The sequence below is a fragment of the Drosophila takahashii genome, chromosome 2R, assembly GCF_030179915.1.
Source record: "Drosophila takahashii strain IR98-3 E-12201 chromosome 2R, DtakHiC1v2, whole genome shotgun sequence".
In the NCBI taxonomy this organism is placed as follows: Eukaryota; Metazoa; Arthropoda; class Insecta; order Diptera; family Drosophilidae; genus Drosophila; species Drosophila takahashii.
Window position 1 is genome coordinate 40,112,783 of NC_091679.1, and position 22,678 is coordinate 40,135,460.

Here is a 22,678-nt window from a genome sequence, read left to right on the forward strand (position 1 = left end):
CATACAAAGTCAACTTTCAGAAATTTCAGCAATTCAACAGCCTCGGGGCTGCTGAAAATTTTGTTGAATTGCTGAAAAGCCAGAGTTGTCACCTTTTTTTAAAAGTCGTGGCAACTCTGTAACATTTTAGTATAACCAGTACGCATTATTTATTTTAAAATCAACTTAGAAAGCCTATTTGTGGTTCTTTTTACCTTAATAACACTTTTAGACAGTAACTAGCAATAATAAATCAAATTTTACATGCTTTAAGTTCCGTGAAATTTTTCAACAAATAACAGCTGTTTGAAAATTCAACAGGAACCATTTTGGGTCGTTCCCTTAATTGCTGAAATTTTTTGTTGAATTTTCAACAATTCAGCAATTCAACAGTTTAGGGAATCCCCCTAATATACATATAATAATATAATTAGTATTAAGTACCCTGTTTTTTTTTCTTTATAAAAAAAAGAAAATTTACTTCCCATAATGTAGAAAATTACGTTACTAAGAGAGGTCTGTAAGATGGAGCATATTCATCCATATTTTTTTTGGCAAAACCTAAAAGTTTTTATGTTATGCTTGTACGCGAGCTACAACGGTTATAGTGTCAAAATATGTATATAAAATCTAGAATCGGCTAAAGAGGCTTTAATACTTGACCTATGGGGCCACCGTTATCGCGCCCAAGACCATTTGAATTTTTACTGAAGAATTGTTTAAAAAATCTATTACTAGGTATTGTATGGAAACGCCCAAGCTATGTCTTTTCAAAGAATTTAAATTTAAACATTTTATTTCATTTATTGGAATGGCCATTTCTCATAACTTGTCTCTTATGTACATAAAATTTCTGGAAATAATAGATAATGAACAACACTGAAATTTTATATTAGGAAAAACTTTGATTTTCTATTAAATTATTAATTAAAATAAAAATATTCAAATATATGCAGAAAGTTTTAGAAGGCAATTTTTAGATAAAATTAGATAATTTCTTATTTATTTATTTTCAATTTGGATTCGTAGGTTCTGCAGAAGTTAAACAAATCGTTTTAGTTTTGGGATTTCTGTAACGATTTAGGGATTGGATCCAGCACGCCGAAATGACAATTTACCAATATAATTTTCTCTGTGTACAATATGTGCGGGTCCATGTATGTACAATGTACATACTCCTATGCTAGAATAATAATATTCGTCCAATAAAATAAAATAAACTGCAGTTCATAATCAAAAGTTTTTCAACTGAAATCAGTGACTCAGAAACAGCGTACCAAAAATCATATATAAGTCGATCCCGTGGGAGACTATCATTCAGTATTCCTAAAAACATGAAGCTCGACATATCGGTATTCTTGGTGTTAGCCTGCTTGTTAGTTAACACTAAAAAAGGATCTGCTCGTTTGCTTGATGGGGATTGTGGAACAACGTCTGAACCGCTATTTTCGAATATTGTTGGAGGTACGGCAACAAATATATTCGAAAATCCATGGATGGTAAAGGTCTTGGTCAGAGAAGGCGATATTTTAGCGGGTGGCGGTTCGCTCATCACATCACGTATGTATTCTGAAATAAAATTTTTTTTTTTTTTTTCTAATTTACTTATGTCGTTGTTTTCTTAGGGTTTGTTCTTACAGCAGCGCATTGCACATATCATCCTAACTTATATGTGCGCTTGGGGGATTATCTTACCATAAATCCGGAACCCCTTTGCGACTCGGAGAACAATTGCGTACCAATTGCCTATAGGTATAATATTGAAAGGATAATTCGACACGAAAAGTACAATAGTGACGGAAATTCAAAATCTGACATAGCGCTGCTTCGAATGGAAGGAGAGGTGATGTACTCAGGTAACTACAAACATTGCATAACCAACCCCAACGTCCTTACCAAGAAATTTGTTCTTTAGATTATGTCAGGCCTATATGCCTTCTCATCGATGAATATATGATAAACGTTCAAGAATTTAAGGTCACCGGCTGGGGTGCCACTGAAAACGATATATTTAGTAAGACGCTACAGGAAACAACAGTACACAATTCTTCACTGCATTATTGTAGAGATAAGTATGGTTTACATACTGATGAATCCCAGATATGTGCTGGGGCTCATTACAGTCACACATGTGTAGGCGACTCGGGAGGCCCATTGAGCGCGAAAATCAACTATTCGGGACAAACAAGGGTATGCCAGTACGGTTTGGTTAGCTATGGATCTAGTAGATGCATTCCTTTCGGTACATTTGAAGTATACACACATGTCGGCTACCATATGGAATGGATCGTAAATAAAGTCAGTGAACATGAAAGACCGCCTACAGGTTAGTACACACTAAACTCTATGTATTCGATTTAAAGCTGTGGCGCCCACATTTTTTAAGATATAGAACTAAAACCATATATGTCAATTCTTCATGTGACTATCAACCCATCTTTTAATATTTTTTAAATGCAAAACATTTTTTCAGTCGAACCATTACAAGTTACCAAGTTATGAGCAATTAATGTACATCCTTTTGTCTGGATAACAGGAATCCGATAGTCGTTACATTCGACTGTAGCCTTCTTTATTGTTAAATTTAAATTCCCAACCGGATACGACTCCTGGTGGACTGCCCGCTCGCATATTATTCTAAAAATCGTACACATTTTACCTCACCATAGCCTTACATTCCCCTCTCACAGTTATTTATGTACTGCATATTAATTTTTTCTATTTTATTTCTATTTCACATCCATTTTTAGAACCGCCGAAGGTATCAAGTACCAGTCCCAGCCCCCAAGATCTTCCAGTACAAAGATACCAAGATCGTTCAGTACAATGTAACCGAGATCCTTTAACAGTGCTCTTCGCTTGCTTATTTGGACTTATAAAGTGTGGCTAATCGTAGACCCATAGGCGTTGTCGGGTGCAATCCTATGGAAGTTTTCTAAAGTATGCTACACAAAATGTGTACTGAAAACCACCCTCAACTAAATTCTGGCTACGCCACTGTTTGAATTAAAAAAAAAATAAATAAATAAAATGATGAAAAAAGAAATCTGAGAATTAAATCTTAAATGGAACTATTTTAAATTATTCCTTGAATCTATTGTTCACTGTATGCTTTAATTTCGGATTAAAGCGTTTTCATGAGGACATTTTATTTATTTATTTATTAAACGAATAAAAACGCTTTTTTAATTTATTCATCTGCTCCTAAATGTTGTCAAATTTTAAATAAGTCAAGGCATCCTATTGAATGCGAGTAAATATGTATGTTCACTGAACAATGTTCAGTTAACGTATTTAATTTCTTAGTTCTAGAGGTTGCCATGACTTATTCAAAATTTGACAATATTTGGGAGAATTTAAAGTACTAACCGAACTTGGTTGCAAGAGATTTCAGTGTATTCACGGTTTGAAATTGTCCGTTAAATCGATAGCTATCGAGCCAAAAATATCGGTAGCCCCAAGCTTTCGATACATCGATTGCCCATGGCGAACCAGCTCTACCGCGAAGGTATTATTTAACGGTGCGCCTACGGTCACACTGCTGGAAAAAGTTTTGCATTTTGCGTAAAAAAAAGGTGAGTAAAGTTCGGCCGTGCCGCAATATTCCGGCATTAAATTGTATATGTAGGGCGGGTACTCCTCGCCACTGCAGGGTATATTTTATGCAAACAGTAAACAAAGAAGCCGGCTATAAATAACTGTGCTCTTATTGCGTCGCGGCGGTTTAAAAAGTTGAATGCACCCGGTTTTTAGGCGACCGCTTTGTAATTGACTTAAAATTTGATTCTTTCTTTTAATCTATAAGTTATGTTTTTTATGCTTTCTTTTCAGTTTTTCTACCCAAATAACAACCAGAATGTTCGTCGTACGTCGTAGTGCATCCCGCCTGTACCCCGCTGGAGTCCAGTAAGTTGTTACTTGAATATTAACCACATTTCGAACCTGTTAATTGGCTTACACAAATTAACAAAGTACTTTAAACACATAAAGTGTTATGTATGCCCCCTGACACTTCCATTTTCCTCAATTCCCGATAAGATAAACAATTTCGATCCCCTCCAAATCGCTTTCACTTTGCCTGCGCGCGTGTGTGTGTGAATTCCATGCTGAATTCACTCCACTGTTGCGTAACAAACCCCACGAAATGTTAACCAGAAGATTCTAAAATTTCCCTTTATTCCACTCCGCAGGCTGGCCAAGATGAGCAACAGCCAGGTGGGCGACCTGGGCAGTGGCGCCGGCAAGGGAGGCGGCGGCGGTGGCTCCATCCGCGAGGCTGGAGGCGCCTTTGGCAAGCTGGAGGCTGCCCGCGAGGAGGAGTACTTCTACAAGAAGGTGAGTTAAATCGCTAAACTAATCAATTTCATCCACAAACTTTATTGAGTAGTAACTAGAGCCCTGCGTGAATTATTCAATTTTTGTTTTATCATAGTATGCCATGAAATTTCTGATTTCAATTTCAATTCAATTCTATCATAGAATTTCTATGTGAAATGAATTGAATGTTTTTCTAATTAATTTCGAATTGAATGAATGAATGAATAATTTTTTGTCAGGGACCGAAAATAACTGTTATTGTATATTTTTCTTACAAAAAAATCACGCACTTAGAACACTTAGAACTTAAAAACACCACTATTTTTATTAGCTCTTGTAGTTTACAAATTTGTAATGATTTTTATTTTTTGATATTAAAATAAAACTCAAAAAATAACACATATTCTTTGAGTTTTACTTTACAAATCAGAAAATAACTGTTAAATAATAATTTAATTTATTTATTTGATTTATCCCGATGCGACAAGACTAGGTCTTATAAATTATTACATCGGTCACTTAAAGTGTGTTAAAGTGTGATTAAAAAAAAAATTTAACAGTTACGGTCCCTGATTTTTATGAATTTTTTTGAATTTGCCAGATTTTTTTTTGGGCTTTCTTTTGAGAACAAAAAGTGGAAAATTTGTAACAAATCAATGTTAACTGCAGGATAGTAAATAAAATTCAGGCAGATTTAATCACAAAATTATGGCCATTTCTTCTTGAAAAGAAATTTGTCGTTTGAATTATTTCGGAATTCAAGCCATTCATTCATTTAATTCTATTAAACTCAAAATTCAAATTCATTTAACTCTATTAAACTCAAAATTCAAATTAATTCAATTCTATTAAACTCAAAATTCTAATTAATTCATTTATATAAAACAAAAAATTCTAAATAATTAATTGAATCCATTTAGCCACTAGATTAACACGGCCTTCCGCCTAGCAGCTCCTCCACCCCGCACTTTTGTATGCGAAAGTTGATCTCCTTGTAATCCAGACCCGCTCCAAAGGCTTTCTGCAGCCGATTCGAGAGCACCCACAGCTCCTCCTTGCCCTCATGATTGCGCACTATCTTCACGCCGCTGGCGAACTGCAGACGCTCCGCATCTTCGACCAGCATCACTAGATTCTGATGGCTGTACTGGCTGCGTATGTTCCAGGCCAAAATACTCGAGGGCTGAACCAAGCCGCAGATCAGGAAACCGGACTCACTCATGGCCGCACCCACGCACTGGCCACCGCGCTTGCCCAGCAGCTGGAATTGATTCAAAGCGGCGGTCACATCGTTTAGCCGCCAATTACTGCCATTGTTGACCACATCCAGCGGTATGGCCATCTGCCAGTCGCTCGAGAGCGAGTGGAAGTACATCATTCGCCGGCCACTGAATCCATGAGGCGTTAAACTAGTGGACACCGTGCCATCCCACAGCTGAAAGCTCTCACCAGCGACGGTGAAGGTGCCAAAGTCCGGATGCGGATAGGTGAACTTGTTCTCGATGCGCCACGACTGCTGGGCAGCCACATCGTACACCACAATGCCGGCGCCAATGGAATCGGCCATGTAAACGAAGCCCACGTCGCAATTATGCGCATCCAGCTCCACGGTGGGCGTCACGAAGCGACTCACGCCCTCCTTGTACAGCCGCTTGGGCATCTTGTACTGGTGCACCACCTTGCCGCTCTCCAAGTCAATGGCATACAGCTGCGGCGGACAGTGCTGGATGAAGTCAATCTCGCCGCTGTCCAGGATCCACATCCTTCCACACTCGTCTATCTGAGTGCGGTAAACGGAGGTCAGGCCATTGCAATCGGCTCCGTGCGATTTGTGCCACTCGTAGCTGGGATAGGCCTGCAGTAGAGTTCCATTTGGACGCATTTCGTTGGTCACATAGGCCAGGGAGTAGGGAACACCCTTGGCGAAGCGCGGAATGGTCACGAAAATCGAGGGCGTGGCATCGCCATCTAAGGAGAAGAAGTTAAGCAAGCTGTTTAATAATAAAAAGGAACTCTCACGCTTGTAGTAGGCATCCACGTCGAGGGGAATAACGCTGCTGGGATCGTAGAGGCCCTCCCTCAGCACGCGCTGCCTTTCCTGCGGCGAAGGGAATTCAAACTCCAGATTATAGGCACCAAAAACACTTTCCAAGGAATGAACAGAGGCTGCCAGCCACCAGCAGGATGCTAAGAAAATCCAACGCTGCATGCCGTAATCCTTTCACTTTCGCGCGCCAACTGCCAACTGCTCCACTTAAAATCCAAGCGGATACTGCGCATGCGCGACGGGCCGCTGGCCCATGTCTTTCTAATCCCAGCCAGCCAGGCAGCTTTTGTGTAACTGGTTTAATTGCACACTCAACACTCGGTGTGCACTGAAATTCTGGTCGAGCTGTGGCAGTTTGTTTACTTGGTGTCCACCTTCGAAAACAAGTTGCTGGTGGTGTTGGCTAATTATGCACTCCACCCATTTGGTCCGTTTGCTCGGTTCATCGCCCCATTAAGTGTTATCAATTATCCAGTCGATACAGTTTAGTTCGCAATCAAGTTTCAAACGTTGCTGTGTTGATTCCCGAAACGGTTAAGGTCAGTTGGAGCTTCTAAAACCTCTGGCTAGATTGTTGCTTGGCACTAAAGACTTGCCCAATCATCTGGGCGATAGCAGCTGACCCTGAACTCTGCCCCAATTTGTGTGCCGCAAGAGATTGGAAAGCCAACATAATGAGCTTTACTCTAAGCTTGAAATGATGTAAGATAGAACCAAAACAAATTGTCAAACAATTCTGATTCCTAAGCTTTGGTTTTAGATTTATAGGTTCATCTACTATCTCCTTCTTTTAATCAAGATTTTTTATGAAATTCATATGTTGTTAAAATGTAAAAATTCCTTAGAATTTTAATTTCTTCCACTTTGTTTAATAAAGTAATTTCGAGGAAACCCTAATCTTATAAAGCTTTAAAAGGAAAATGTAAAGATAATTATTTACATTTAATTTGCCACTTGGCCTTTTATCCATCTTGTCATCTTTTGTATATGAGGTATTTTATGATTTAGGCAAAGGTTTTAAAAATTAACAAGTAAATTCAACAGTTAAATAGAAATTTGCAATTCCCGAAAATTAGCTCTACAAAAATATAAATAATCTTTTTCTCATTTCCATAATTTACAATCCAAGATTGTCTGTAATAAATAATTTGCATTTTTTCCACTTTGTTAAAACAAGTAATTTCGAGGAAACCTTAATCTTTTAAAGCTTTAAAAAGAAAATGTAAAGATCCATCTTATCATTTTTTTTTATATGAGCTACTTTATGATTTAGGCTAAGGTTTTAAAAAATGTAAAAGTAAATTCAAAAGTTGGATAGAAATTCGCAATTCCAAAAAGATAAACAATCTTCTCATTTGCATAATTTACAATGCAAGATTGGCTGTAATAAAATTCCCTTACTATTTGGTTTTCTAACCACTCACGTGGAATTCCCGCCACTACCCCAATAAACTCGGCAACAACAATAATATGTACATATATTAATTAAGTTGGTTTAGTAAATCACTAGTTAAACACCAGGCGATTGGTTAGATCTTCGTCGTTCGAAAAGAAGACGCCTCCCTGGACGTCATCCAATTTGCGACGCAGAATGCGGAAGTTAACCTCGTTGGAATTTAAAGTTCCTGCAGCGATTTTCTAAAAGAACCAAGGAGATGAGTTAAACTACAAATACTCCTCAAGAAATCCCACCTGGTAGCGATTTGAGAGCAGCCAAAGTTCCTCCTGCCCATCCGGAGTCCGCACCACCTTCATTCCACTGACGAACTGCAGATCATCGGATTTGGCTGGCAAATTGCCAAAGCTTCTTGAATTATATGGCGAATTTACGTTCCACACGAAGAGCTTGATGGGATTGAAGGTGACGCAGTAGACGTTGTTCCTGCCATCGATGGCGGATGCGGCGCACTCGCTCCTCCGCCTGCCGAGCAAACTGAACTGCTCCGGCAAAGCCTCCGGCCCATTGGCCCAGTTCTCCCGCCGATTCAGTGCACTCAATGGCACCGAATACTCACTCGCACTGGCCAACGGATGGAAGTAGAGATTGCGCTTGTCATTGTTCAGCGCAAACATGCCATCCATCAGATAGAAGCTCTCGCCAGCAATGGTATGCTTGCCATAATCCGGATCGGGATACATGAAGCGATTCTCTGCCCTCCAGGAGGTCTGCGCCTGATGATCGTAGACCACCAAACCATGATAACTCACATCGGCCACATAGATCATGGTGCGACTGCAGCTTCCACGCGGCGGAGGATCCTGCACCAGAACATTTGGAGTGATGAAGAGGGAACCACTGGGGATGTAGGTGCTATTCGGAAAGCGGTAGCGATGCAACAGGCGATCGGTGGTCAGATCGAACTGCAGCAACTGCGGCGGACAAAACTGGGTGGTGCCAATTACACCCGAATCGATGACCCACAACTGGTTGCACTCGGTGATCTGTAAAAGATTTAGTCCTCAGAACAACCCTCTAAATATTTACTATGCCAACTTACAGCCACTCGGAAAGCGGAGGTAATCCGATCGCAGTCCTCGCCGTTGCCATTGTGCCAGGAGTAGCTGGGATATGGCTGCAGCAGCGGGCCATTCCTGCCCTGCGTCGCTGAGACAGTGGCCAAAGTATACGGAATACCAGTGACGAAACGTGGAATGGTGGTGAACAGCCTGGTTTGGCCATTGGCCAAGTACTGCGCCTGCACATCGATGGGAGTGCCGTTCTCGGGCACCAGATTGCCAGCCGTCTGGGCATTCTCCCGATCCTGGGCCGTGGGAAAGCCGAACTCCAGCTGGCGCCACTGCGTCAGCGTTTCCACAGTGCGCACGGGACGAGGATTTCCAGCACCTCCAGCGCCATAACCCTGGGCCAAAGTCAGCGTGAGCCCGATCAACAGTATCATCCGCAGAGACACCATTCCGCCGCAAAGGTTGGATGGTAAATGTTCTGCTTGAACTAAGGGTAGCCTGCTTATCAACCAAGTCGCTTGAAGCCTGATAAGTGAGGCGCTGGCGGAGATTGAAGAGAGTAGAGTGTTCCTACTTATTGACTACCAATTAAGAGTGCCAAACTCTATTGATATTTAACCAGATGCGGCCTTAAATGCGCAATAATTTAATACGGTGACCCCGATCTCCTCGGACAAACACTTTCTTCGTCGTCGGCAGCCAACTATCAACTGAAAACAGGCTTTTCGGGGCGTCAGAAGTTGAAGATGAGCAGGCAGAACGGCTGGCAATGTGGATATAGATGCTGATTCAGGTTCATTGGCAGGTGGTTTTCCCCCGGTCTTTTTCGCTTACTTACTAAATGTCTTATGTTGCCCGCGACATTAACATTTTTTTTTTGAGTGGCTCGTTCGTGCTAAAAATTGTTAACCAAATATTGGCTCTTGGACTGTGACAAAGGTGGAATTGTTTACGCTTGGGAACAAAGCCTCTTATATGGCTGGCAGCTAATGATGACAGTCATATTATTGATGAGAAGCTTCAGGAATGGGCGGGTTTAGCTAACCCGTAATTAGTTTTTTACAACTACCTATCTCTAATTGCATTTCATACCCTGCTAATCGGGAATTTCTGTTTAATTTCCTTTCTTACAGCAAAGGGAGCAGCTGGATCGCCTGAAGAACGACCAGATCCACCAGGCTGAGTTCCATCATCAGCAAATCAAGGAGCACGAGGAGGCCATTCAGCGCCACAAGGAGTTCCTCAACAACCTGCACAAGTGAGCGGTGATCCGAAGGGAGAAAGTGACCACGCTGATGCGTTAACTCGAGACATTTACTTAAATGCATTTCACTCTCTTTTGTATTTCCCCAAGTGCACCCCTGATATATACTATACTGTACTACCCATAGCTCAAAAAATGTTGAATGTATTTGCAAACCGCATCAATAAAACACCCATATTTTGATGGCTTTAATTGAACATAAATCTGGCGGTAATTAAATCTCGGAAGCTCATCTGTGGCTCGTGCTGCAACAGGTTAATAATGGTAATAGATGTGGCAGTGGCTTAATACCTGTTTATTTTCTAGGGGGTAAGATGTTATGCACGGGTAAGTTCAACCATTAAGTTTGATGATGTATTTCTTCAACAGTTCTTTTTGAATTCTTCAGTTATAATTTAAGCGTTATCGCCAAGTTATGAAGAAATGCAACTTACACAATTATTATTAAATGAGTTTTCAAAGATTAATTTATGCGTTTTAAAAAAAATAATACCTGCTTGTTATGTAAGTTAGGGAATTGTAAATGAATATATTTACAAACAAATTTTTTAGCTTAAACAGCTATAATTTAAAAACTTAAATAATTATGTAGATCATACGAAAATGTTTTAAGGACTTAAGTTAATTGAAAATTATTTAAATGCAATCGTCTTTGGGAATCATTAACCCCTTAAAACCCCTTTTACTATAATCGCAACCAATCTGAGCTTCAAGATCAATATAATGGGAACTATGTATAAACAAGATTGTAAAGCGCCAAATGGTAAACAAGTAGTAGGTTGTTTAAAGCATCCCCACAAAAAATAAATTCCCCAAACACAAGCCATGGGGTACTAAAAATGAAAAATCATCTCTTAATTAGCAAACTTGCTCAGCTTTCATTCAGTTTTTAGCGTGTAAACAGTTCATTATAATAGTGATGTTAAAAAACTTGAATCATGCTTTTAGACTTTCTATTAATGAACAGGAATAAGTATAAAGAATTCAATGGGCGACAAACTGGTTATGTTAACAGAATAAATTAAATTTAAATGAAACGAATTTTAGCTTTTAACGGTTTGCTGGCGCCACCTACTGGAATCGGCTTGTGGCTGTAGATGGCCGTAGTAACGAAATGACAGTAGGGAATAATTTTCTTATATTCGTTGATTTTAAAAGCGTACGAAGCTAAAATTTATTTATTTATAAATATATTCTTTTTGTATTCGTCACTATTCAAAATTATTAGAAGTATTAGAAGTGCATTCGTCACCAGCAGTTATTCGGGCTCTTATCGATAACCGCCGAGTGTATCGGCAGTGTGACCGTTGGAGCAACATCTGCAGACACGTATTTATTTAGATGTTTTTTAATTAAAAATTGAATAGTGCTCGAACCAGGTAGCGCAGCCATTCAAAAGGAAGCGCAGCAGGGCCGCGAAATGTTTGCCAACCTGAAAAACAAGCTGATCGAGGAGGTGAAGGCGTCGCCGTCGAAATTCCAGCAATTTGCGAATGCAGCACAGGTATTTATGGGAGCGGGGGGTGGGGCATTGTACCGATGAAAAATGCAAATTAAGGAAAACATACAAACACAGATGGGATTTGCACATATGTATGTGTAGGTAACGAAGGGTTCGGAAATAGTGCACTGGTGACCCATTTCTCGGGGGAAAGACAAGTGAACAGCTGCTCATGACTTTTTCTATTCGATTTTTTCTAGGCCGCCGTGAGCTCATCGTCAAGCACAACACCCAATTCGGAAACGAACACCAGCAACAATGAGAACTTCTTCAGCATCACGGAGGAGGGTGAGTCACCTGGGTGTTCCCTATCCTTATCATACCTAACATTCCCCTTAATTCCCTCTAGACACACCTCAGAACTCGCCTTATCGCATACAAAAACTGCCGGCCACAAGTGCATCTTCGCTGCGCGGACGCTCGACCCAATCCCTGAATGGAGCCACCTCCAGGAGCCGCAAGCTGTCCAACTCGTCCATGGCCAGCGATGTGTCCTTCCGCCTGCCCACCTACGAAGCGCCAGCTGTAAGTATTCCAAAATAACATTAATTATATGCACAGAAAAAAAAACGATATAAAATATGGTTATTTCTACCTTATTTCATATCAATAAAAAGCCGATTTGATTTATGTCAAATTTAAGATTCAAACATGTCAACATGATATTTTATCATATCATACTAACTACAAAGTTTAGTATTTTTTGAGAAAATAATATAAAAAAAGATCAACATAATCTTTATTCATATCAAAATGATATGAATATGATATATCAAAATGATATGAATAACTTGATCTTGCTCAGAAAAAAACCGATATGAAATATGGTCATTTCTACCTTATTTCATATCAATAAAAAGCCGATATGATTTATGTCAAATTTAAGATTCAAACATATCAACATGATATTTTATCATATCATAAAAAATACCAACTTTAGTATTTTTTGAGCAAATAAATTAATATCAAAGTGATCTTAAAAAATATCAAATTGACCATTCTTTTTTTTTCTTTGTGGTTTAATCCAGGTCTACCATCTGCAATCCGATCTGGATGAGACGAGCAGCGAGTTCGACGACTCCGCCTCGACCGCCCGGCTGGATGTGATCACCAAGGACCAGCTGTACGATGCGTACAAGAAGTCCCTGGATCGGTATCACAAGTACCGCTGTCGCTACACGGATCTGGCCAAAAAGTACAAGGAACTGGAGCGCGACAGCTCCAAGGCGAGGGTATCTATCTATCTATCTATCTTATCGGGGCAATTGATAAGCTCGTTGTGTAGTAACTTATGTTAACGATAAAATCACCTTTACAGTCCGTGCTGGTGGAGACGCAAGACAAGGCGCTGCGCCGGATAAGCGAGCTGCGGGAGCAGTGCACGCTGGAGCAGCAGGCCAAGGCGCATCTGGAGGAGGCGCTGCGCGTCGAGATGGACGACATGAGTTGCAAAATGCAGGCGTATCAGACCAAGCTCCAGCTGCTGGGCGAGAATCCGGAGAATATAACTGCGGCTCTGGAGCGAAGCGGTCAATTGCTGGACACGGAGCAGCTCATCGACCTGGATGAGTCGGCCGGGAAGTCGTCGCCGCCGTCTGCAAATGGCTCGGGATCCGCTGAACCCGTTTCCGATCTCCAGCGTTTACTCAAGGAGCGGGAAGAGGAACTTAAGCAAGTAACGGAGAAGTACGAAGCTCTCAGAAAGCAAGAGGAGGAGAATGTGCTGCTCCTGGCCCAAACAAAGCAGGCCATCCACACGGAACTGGAGCACAAGGACATCGAGGTGCGTCAGCTTCAGGAGAAACTCAAGCAGCTGGAATCACAGCGAGAGTCCCACAGCAACGAGGCCAAGGAACAGTTGAAGAAGCTGCAGGCCACGAAACAGGAGGTCGATGCCAAACTAATGGCCACCGAGCACCTGCTGAACACTTTAAAAGGCAACTATGCCACCAAGGAGCAACAGGTGTCCGCCCTCGAAAGTCAACTGGTGACCATAAAAGCGGACAACGAAAAGAAGCTAAGGGAATTGCAACAACAGAACGAAGATAGCAGCGATTCAAACGAGCAGCTGGAGAAACTGCAAATAGCCTTAAAAGAAAGGGATCAACTTTTGGAGTCTCTCAGAAGCGAACAGACAGCCAAGGAAAAGCTGTTGAAGGATTTGGAGGAGCAGCTGCTTAGCCTGAAGAATGAAAATGAAAAAAACCTAGATAAACTGCGACAAAACACAGAAGCTAGCGAGTCTCAACAAAGGAAACTACAAGCTGCCCTCGAGGAAGCCGAATCCAAGATCTTAAACACAGAAAAACTACTGAGTTCCCTAAGAAACGAACACCAAGCGAAGGAAGATCAGTTGGCTGCGCTAGAAGGCAAACTGAAAACTCTAACCGAAGAAAACGAGATTAACGCTGAAAAATTGCGCCAGGTCAACGAACATAGCGAATCCCAAAGCACAGATTCCCAGGAAAAGCTTACTAAACTTCAGGCAGCTAAAGATGAAGCCGAAGCTAAACTTTTATCAACCGAACTTAGTTTGAATGCCCTCCAAACCGCTTTATCGGCCAAGGAAGAGCAAGCTGCAACCTTGGAGGAGAACCTGAGTGCCCTCAAAACCGAAAGCGAGCACAGTTTGCAGGATCTGCGTTTGCGCAACGATCAGTTGCTCGAAATTGTCCAGCGTCATCAGCAAAACGACTGGGAAGCTCAGCTCGCTGAGGCCAGAGAAGAATTGGCAACCATTCAATCGCAGCGGGAGCATCGTGCTCTTGAACTCGAAAAAAGCCTGGAAATGGAGCGAGAATCACTGGCTGCCTTGAGTTCCGAGAAAACCTCTCTAGAAGAACAGCATCGTCTCAAGCTGGAACAGCTGCAGCGCGAGATTCAAATTCTGCAGGATCAGCACGCCAATTCGGAAAGCGAAACTGTGGCTGCTCTGAAACTTCAACTGGAGGCAATTAGCCAGGAGTTGGCCACCAGTCAGGCGAGTCTTCTGGCCAAGGAAAAGGAACTTAAAGCCAACTCAAACAAGTTGAACAAGCTGAAGAAGCAACACGAGCAGCATCAGGCTAAAGCAAGCGAACAAAATGCCCGCCTCGAAACGCTGCAAAGCGAATTGGCAGAACGACTAGCCCACTCCCGCCAGGCGGAGAGCGAAAAGGAGGAGCTGCAGACACGGGTCACTGGCATCCTAGAAGAAATCAGCACCATGCAGTCGCAAATGCAACAGGTGCAGGACTCGCACAGCGAACTGGAACGCGAGAAGCGCAAGCTGGAGTCCCGCATTGAATCACTGCAAAAGGAGCAGGTGGACAGCAGTGCCCAGGATGAACGCACCTCCGCGAAGCTGGAGGAGATTCAGAGCGAAAACACCAAGCTAGCCGAACGCAACTGTTTGCTGGAGGAGCAGGCCAATCATTTGGCCTCCCAGCTGCAAGCCAAACAGGACGAAATAAGCAAGGTGCAGGTGAAAATGCAACAGGTTCTCGACGAGCACTCGAAACTGCAGAATGCCCAGGAGCTAATGGATCACGACCACCGGACGCTGCAGGACAAGTGTGATGCCTACGAAAAGGACAAGCTGCTGACCAAGGATACGTTGGACTGCCTGCAGGAGGCCAGTGAGGAAATGCAGCGGGCTAAGGCCAATTTAGAGAGGGATCTCGAGGAGCAGCAACAGCAATTGTTGGAGTTGAGAGAACGTCAAATGGAACAGGAGCAGCAGCTTAAAGATCAAGCTGAAAGATGCGCGGAATTGGAGGCGCAAAACTCGGAAAGTGAGTCCCAACTGCAGGCCACAATTAGCAATCTTCGCGAGCAACTAGATGGTTATAAGCAGTCGGAGCAAGGAATCCAAGAGAAAATCCAGGCCACCAGCTCGTCGTACGCCACGCAAATCGCCACCTTGGAAGCGCGCTGGAGTGCCGCCAATTCGGATGTGGAGCGGCTCCACGAAGCCAACGATGCCCTGCAGCTGGAGATGGAACAGTTGAAGGTGAAGCACAGCCAGGAACGCGAGGAGGTTAAGGAGTCCATAGCCCAGAAAAATCGGCAGGTGGTAGAGCTCCAAGAAGCCATGGCTTTAAAGGACAGTCAGCTGAAAGACAAGGTAGACGCCTCCGAAAAGCTGGCCAAATTCGATGAGATTCTCATCGAGAACGAGTACTTGAACAAGCACACGAAACAACTAGAAAAAGAGCTATCAGAAGGAGCGGATCTTAAGGAAAAACTGAAATCTCTGCAATGTGAGCTGTATGTCCTGCAGGAAAAGGCCGAACAGCATGCCATCCAAATGAGCGAAAAGGAAACTCAAAGTGCGGCAGCCACGGCAGAGGTCTGCGAGCTGAAAAAGGCCATCGAGGAGCAGGCAGTGGAGCTAACCCGTCAAAAGGAGCACGCCAGCTTTGTCACCGACCAGAGTGACGCTGTCCAAAAGGATCTGCTCCTGGCACAGCAGCAATTGCAGGAGAAACAGGGTGAACTAGCAAAGGCCCAGGAAGAACAGAAGAATCTGCAGTCTCTGGTGGAAAGCCTCAATGAAGAGGTCAACAGTCTGAAGGACTGGTCCACTCCGGACACCGACAGCCTGCGCAGCCTCAACGAGCGACTGCAGCGGGAACTGGAGGATCTGAAGCACAAGAGCGCGGGTGCCGAGTCGAATATGCAGCAGGAGATCGAGGAGCTGCAGGCGAACAACCAGCAGATGGCCGAGCGCATCAACGAGCTGGAAACCCTGCGAGCGGGCATCCAGGCCCAGCAGATCCTGGCCAGCATGGCTCCTAAAAATGTGCAGGAGGCAGCTGCCGCCGGCGAGAAGGCTGAACTGGAGGCCAAGCTAAAGGAGATTATGAACGAGGTGCAGGATGTGACGAATCGGAACCTGTTCCTGGAGCAAAAGTGTGAGAACTACTTGATACTCGAGCAGTCCAATGAGCGACTCAAGCTGCAGAATGCGAAGCTCTCGCGGCAATTGGATGAAACACTGGTGGGTATTTTGTAAGGGGTTTATTAATTGATTCCATTGCTGAAAGATTTTTTTTTTATTAGGTATCCATGCAGCATAGCGAGGCTGTTCCGGCAAACACAGAGTTTGAGTACTTGCGGAATATAATGTTCCAGGTAAGAAAACTGGTCAAACCATATTAAATTAAAGAAGTAAATATGTTCAATCGCCCAAATTAAATTCAAAATCTAAATTCAAATAGTAAATAAAAAGGTAACTAATTCGACACTTTGAAATAGCCCAAATTAAGCTCCGAATCTAAATTCAAATTATTTAAATAATAATGTATCTAATTTGACTCCTCAGACGAGCTGAAGGCCTTAGTTAGCTTATAGTTTTAACTTTAAGCTTGCTTTATATAAATAAATATTTAAATATATTAAATATCTTTCAGTACCTGACTGGCAACACGAATAACGAGACTCTGGTCAAGGTGATATCGGCTGTGCTCAAATTCTCACCGCAGCAGGCCCAAGTTGCCCTGGAAAAGGAGCACCAGAGGCGATCGTTGGTAGGAGCCATCATATCTAAGCCCTTTTATATCACCATTTAACTCATTATCCACCATTACAGCTGAACAAACTAATCTAGCATGAACTGATGGCTCTCTACGATGGAGACTGGAACTGGGAGCCCTGCCCGGCGACGCTTCTAGACCGCAAATGAAGTCGGAATGATTGGCCCGAGATCACAAGTACCTTATACCTCTTCCGGCTGATTCTGCAGGCATTTCGAGTTGTAGAAGCAGTTGATGTGTGTGTAAACCCCATATTTAGGTCAATGTTATTGTACAGTCCACTAATTAACTATAGCTACTCTATCCAAAACTCATGCTAAGCACTTTTGTAAATTTTGATTAAGCTTTCCTTTGTTTCCGGCATTCATTTGCTTGCGATCTGTAGTATCCCCCACTTAACCACCATCTAACCTAAGTGCAATCATTTTGTGTATTTTAGTTATAAGTTGAAATTTGTAAAGATCCGCAGCGCAGTTGGCATTTAGTTTAATTCAAAATCTATACAATATTACGTACATAAATAAATAGTTGCAATTCATACAAGAGGATGTCTAATCTTTTGCGGTGGCAGCTTTCCCATTTCCCTTGGCCGCTACGTAGCGAAAGTGCCTCCGCCGCTCGGCAAAGCATCGAATCATGGACCGCGTTAGCGGATCCATCTGATAGTTGGGCCTGTAGTCCTTCAGGGCATCCAGCGTGTACTTGAATCCGAATCTTTGTAGGCGCAGACAGGCCTGCACTGCCGCCAGTTGAACTCCAGATCGTGGCACTGCCACTAGCAGGCGCTTCAGGAATCCCACAAAGGCGGAGATATCCGTTTCCAGGGGCAGGGGTTTCAAAACCAGCGAGATGCAGTGCAGCAGATGGATGAGCCGGGTGTCGTACGCATGATTCTGGGCAGCGAGATCGCAGTAGCTGATGGCGAGCGGCATTAGGTGTTCACCCAGCACGCTGTCCACCACTTTGAGATGCGCAGCGCGCTTACAAAAGAGCGCAAAGGCGTAGCCCAGCTGCTCCACGCGGCCAGCCTTTAGTTTGCCCACCAGATTATCCAAAACCTGCTGTTTGTTGGGCTCAAAGGGCTGGTAGTGATACTCAAAGCGCAGCTTGGATAGCAGCAGTCGTTCGGGGCCCTCGGGATCCTGCATGTCGTACTGCCGACTCATCAGCAGGTGCTTAATCACGGTGATCAGGGGATCAGAGTTGTCGTAATTCCGCTGTTCGCGGTGAGGGAGAACCGTTGGAAACTGACGCAGTAGTTCCAAAACTAGAGGCGCCATATGCTGGTCGAAGTGATAGAGAATTTTGGCCAGCAGAAGCCTCGCTGGATTCGCATATCTCACCGACATAGTCGCCTGTAGACCCACCGCTTTTAAATAGAGCTTTACGTATTTCAGAGCCAACTCAGGAGCTGGCCGCTCCTTGGTGTTTCGAAACAAACGCTCCTCCAGTTCGGCGAGGAATCTCTGCGAGAAATTGAAATACTTCAAGGCATTTAGCAGACGTTCCACTGGTTTATCATCTGTGCCAATTTTGCAGATGACTGTTACCATGGCGTTCACAATCACAGCCTCATCTTTGGTCACTTTAAAGATATCAAGTGCCAAATCACTGCAGCTGGACTCCAGTTGCATGGTTTCCTCAAGATATTTGCCAATTGAGGCGCAAAGCTGAGGCTGCAATTTCCCCAAAGTTTTCCTTTTCGCCTGTTTGAACTTGGCCATCCCTTTGTCCCTTTCAATCACATGTTGTAGTAGCGATTTGGGTTGCCCATCTTCCCGGGTGATGGCAGATTGCTCCAGTGGGATTTCGGTCGGTGGAATGACAGGATCCTCGATTGGCTCGGAAACTGGAGAGGCTGGTGACTCTTCGCTGAAGGTATAAACCTGCTTAATGGGCTCTTGTTCAACATGTGCCTTCTTAGCCCTTTGCCCTTCTGGCTCAATGGGCTTTAATTCAAGCTTTGAGTTATTTGTTAAAGGCTCCGAATCAGTAAATGCTTGTTTTAGCTGCTTCCTTATTTGATCTACGAGTGAAAGACCTTTATCAGAGCTCGATTTCTGTTCGCCCAGCAATTGTTTGGCTCTCTGACGAGTTAGACGAACTTCTCCCGGTGGCGAAGGAGTTTTCATTTCACTTTGCGTTCTTTTCCGTTTCATGGGTACCAAAGGAGGTGAAGGTGGTTCCTCCGGCGGCTTCGTGGAGACTGGTTCATCGATAACCAGACTGTGCTCGTCGGCAGAATCATCACTTGAGTTTTGGCTGTCATAAGAGCTTATTTGCTCTTCGGACTGCGTGTTGTCTTTTACTTTTAAAACAGGTTTAGGGTTTTCCAAGAGCAAAGGTTGCTTTATGGTTTCAGTGGGTAAAGGCAGACTAGCTATGGAAACTGCATCTTCTTTTTTATCAACAGGATCCTCAAAAGGTTGCTCTTCAGCAGCATTAGAATGTAACTCATATTCAAGGGAATCTGTCTGATTTTTAGGAACCTTGTGCTCTAATTCCTTGCTTTCTGGCTCGCCTTCTGCTTCAGTAGAATCCTTTTCATGCACATCCTCGCTTCCATCCGAATCCGAATCACTGCCAAACAAGGAGGCATTTGTAGGCTTTTTGGTATCTTTTTGCTCCTTTTCACTGTCATCCTCCGACTCACTTAACTCTGGACTTATCTCATCATCACTCAATTCGGATTCCAAATCGGAATCACTGAAAGTACTGAATTGAGTCGTGGTTGCTGTTGGAAAAACATCACAATCCTCCTGGTTTAATAAGCTCTCGGGCTCTTTGGGAGGAACAGGATCTTCAGGACTCTTTATTCTGCTCCTATCCAGATTTGAGTCACTTGTGAGTAAGGGCGAATCGGATCTTTTTGTTGATGTAGGCAGTAGATTTTCACAAGCATTCAAATCGGAATATGACCTCTTCTCCGTCAATATTTCTTTCCTCGCATTTGATGTCACATCAGATTCACTTTCACAAAAGGATGGTAGCGACGAAATATCTTCAATTGGAGAGAATTCTGTTGGACTCTTCATTTTCTTCTTTATCTCTGACTGGACTTCAGGTTTTTTAAAAGTATTAATTTCCGAATCAACAGTTGTATTAATGAGCTTTACTTCAGCTTGTTTCCCGTCATCATCTTTTAAAGACGAATCCTTTGCTCTCTGGACTGCAGTTATAGAATTTGTATTACTATTTTCTGGCTGTAGGAACTCTGAGTCTTCCGCAGGGCTTTCAAAGTCTTCAGGGACCTCGTCCCTTATGATCTCCACATTCTCTTGTTTTTTCGCGTTGGATGTCAACTGAAGCAGATATAGTTCTTCCTCATCCAGTTCCAAATCGAGATTATCACAGTTGGCCATGTTAAAAGTTTTCAAATTACTTAAAAATTGGATTGCCGTTTCTGGCTTTTGTTCATGCTCCACTTCTACTTCTTCTGATTGATTATTTGTCTTAAGACATTCTGCCTCCATTTCCAGACAGTTTCGCTTGGGAATTTCGGGACTCGGTACTGAAACCGCTTTGCGTTTCTTAGATTTTCGCTTTCGTTCTTTGGGCTTGGAGGGCAGGCGAATGGGAGTGACATCTCCGCCGTGGCTGATGTTCGGCGACTCAATTAAGGAATCCGTTCCAACAGCCAAGCATTCTGTGCTGGTGGCGAAATCTAAAAGGAAAGTGGTCTGAATTAATCCACTCAGTGACGCTTTTTTGATTGTTTTACCTCTCTTACTGGCGCAAGTCTGCTCCGTCTGGCTTTGGGTGCCCTCATAGAGCTCATACAGCCAGCTGGTGAAATCCGCCTGACTGACGCTCGGATTGGAGCGCCGCTGCAGCAGGCCCAGAACCATTTGGCCAAAGACCTGCCACAGCTCCTCGAAGGCCTGCGGCGGCAGATTGGCCAGGCAGCTTTGGTTTTGAGGTAGGAAGTTGAGCAGCTCCTTGGCCAGCTCCCTGGAGGATCTGGCCTCCTCCTGCTTCACGCTATCCAACATGGTTCGCGAGGGCGGCCGTGACGAGGACACCTTAATTTGCGACGACAGGTCAGACAAGAAGTCAATCTCGCGGTGTATATCACACAGAGTGGTGCAGGTGGCTACACTCGCGGTGGCTGGCAGATGCTCAGCCTCCTCGCTCAGTGGACTCATGGGCTCAATGACAAGATCATCCCGCCACGAGAGCATTTCATCGAGAATCTGCCGCACATTTGGCAGGGGCTTGGGTTCGGGAAAGCAGGTGCCCACATCGTGCTGCCGGATGAACGAGGCCGTTGTGGTGCCCCGCGTGGTGGTGGTGTTCTTGTGCTGCGTGCCCTGGTTGCGGGTCTCTATCAGACCCTCCACCTGCACAGCCACTGAACAAAGTTGGGGTTTGGGTTCCCCGTCGGTTTGTGTGGACTGGTTGACCCCTGGCTGATGGCTCTTCCGCTTGCTGCGCGGATTGGGACTCTTCGGCGTGGGCAGACTTATGTCCAGCGTCTTGCCGTGCTCCTTTAGCTTCTTCAGGATGTTCTGATCCCGCCGCAGGAGCCCAGAATCTTCGCCCAGTCGCTGTGACAGCTGCAGGAGTATGGACAGCACATCTTTGGCATCCACGGGCAGTCCCCTCACCTGCAGCTCGTCCTGCAGATTCTCGCAGCTCTGAGCCTGGGCGTCCAGTTGCTTCTCCAGCTCGTCGCATCGCTCGCTGAACTGCTTGGAGCGCTTTTCCAGCTCGATCCGCTGCTGCTTCTCCTTCTGGTACAGATCCGTCACCTCCTGGGCGGTGCTTTGCAGGTCCGCCAGCTGTTTGTTCTGCACCTGGAGCTGTTTCACCTGGCGGATTAGTTCGTCATTCTGGGCCATCCGCTCGGCCAGCCGGCTGCGCTTGGCCTTTCGCACATCCTGGTTGATCCTGGGCAGCGGTAGCTGCTTGTACGGCGCCACCAGGCCATCCTCGAGCGGTGTGGAGGAGCCCAGGAGCTGGTCAATATTGAAGTCCGAGAACTCGGCCAAATCCATGGTCCCGCCGACTTGTTGTTGCTGGATTTCACGTGGTCGCGTTTTCAGGCGCCACTGCCGCTTTTAGATGGTACCAAAAGCAATGCAAGAATTCATTTTCCTACACATTACGCAGTTTTTGGCCTTGTTGGATAATATTCAGCTGCGAATCTACCGACTTAATACACAAAACAGAGAACTAAAACAATAATCCGCGTTTTTTCTGCAGCCGGTCACCAAAACATTTCCCTGAGCGATAACCCAGAACGGGATTATCGATAGGTCATCGGTATATTTTAATCGCACTCTGATAGTCTTTTTCCACTGGCTCGCCTAAGAACCGTTTGCACTGATGTCAAATTCTGGCGATAACGCATCTTACCGAAATTGCAGCTTTCTGTTTTTTTCTGTTATGTTTTATAAATTTGTTTATTGAAACATTATCCAACTATTAAAATATTCGCTATTATTTTAAGCACCTAACCAATCGAACCGGTTTTCGTGACCGTTTTCCATCCGAGCTGTTTATACCCGTTATTGTATTCGTGCAAAAGTATGTAACAGGGAGAAGGAAGCGTTTCCGATCCTATAAAGTATATAGGGTCAAGAATA

At 43.8% G+C, this 22,678-nt stretch overlaps 5 protein-coding genes and 1 non-coding gene across 6 annotated transcripts; 3 read left to right on the forward strand and 3 right to left on the reverse strand.

Annotated features, from left to right (window-relative positions):
* Positions 1-1,403: 1,403 nt before the first annotated feature.
* LOC108060515 (uncharacterized) lies at positions 1,404-2,816 on the forward strand. The gene is made up of 4 exons (XR_011418207.1): positions 1,404-1,539; positions 1,605-1,835; positions 1,895-2,305; positions 2,730-2,816. It is a non-coding gene; the product is annotated as an uncharacterized protein (transcript).
* A 697-nt stretch (positions 2,817-3,513) lies between these two features.
* On the forward strand, positions 3,514-10,276 carry LOC108060629 (ATPase inhibitor mai-1, mitochondrial). The gene is made up of 4 exons (XM_017146422.3): positions 3,514-3,553; positions 3,809-3,885; positions 4,170-4,314; positions 9,943-10,276. Exons 2-4 carry the CDS (start codon positions 3,836-3,838, stop codon positions 10,069-10,071), a joined length of 324 nt encoding a protein of 107 aa, XP_017001911.2. The 5' UTR covers positions 3,514-3,553; positions 3,809-3,835; the 3' UTR covers positions 10,072-10,276.
* Positions 5,125-6,978, reverse strand: yellow-d2 (L-dopachrome tautomerase yellow-d2). The gene is made up of 2 exons (XM_017146401.3): positions 6,316-6,978; positions 5,125-6,264 (listed from the first exon to the last, which is right to left on the reverse strand). Exons 1-2 carry the CDS (start codon positions 6,503-6,505, stop codon positions 5,225-5,227), a joined length of 1,230 nt encoding a protein of 409 aa, XP_017001890.2. The 5' UTR covers positions 6,506-6,978; the 3' UTR covers positions 5,125-5,224.
* yellow-d (L-dopachrome tautomerase yellow-d) lies at positions 7,805-9,747 on the reverse strand. The gene is made up of 3 exons (XM_017146381.3): positions 8,842-9,747; positions 8,036-8,785; positions 7,805-7,981 (listed from the first exon to the last, which is right to left on the reverse strand). Exons 1-3 carry the CDS (start codon positions 9,256-9,258, stop codon positions 7,850-7,852), a joined length of 1,299 nt encoding a protein of 432 aa, XP_017001870.2. The 5' UTR covers positions 9,259-9,747; the 3' UTR covers positions 7,805-7,849.
* A 1,083-nt stretch (positions 10,277-11,359) lies between the features above and the next one.
* Positions 11,360-17,589, forward strand: Golgin245 (golgin subfamily A member Golgin-245). Its single transcript, XM_017146368.3, has 8 exons — positions 11,360-11,577; positions 11,775-11,862; positions 11,924-12,099; positions 12,603-12,806; positions 12,893-16,555; positions 16,618-16,689; positions 16,968-17,084; positions 17,147-17,589. Exons 1-8 carry the CDS (start codon positions 11,494-11,496, stop codon positions 17,162-17,164), a joined length of 4,422 nt encoding a protein of 1,473 aa, XP_017001857.2. The 5' UTR covers positions 11,360-11,493; the 3' UTR covers positions 17,165-17,589.
* Ice1 (Interacts with the C terminus of ELL 1) lies at positions 17,436-22,316 on the reverse strand. The gene is made up of 2 exons (XM_017158239.3): positions 20,812-22,316; positions 17,436-20,754 (listed from the first exon to the last, which is right to left on the reverse strand). Exons 1-2 carry the CDS (start codon positions 22,085-22,087, stop codon positions 17,642-17,644), a joined length of 4,389 nt encoding a protein of 1,462 aa, XP_017013728.2. The 5' UTR covers positions 22,088-22,316; the 3' UTR covers positions 17,436-17,641.
* Between the last annotated feature and the right edge of the window lie 362 nt (positions 22,317-22,678).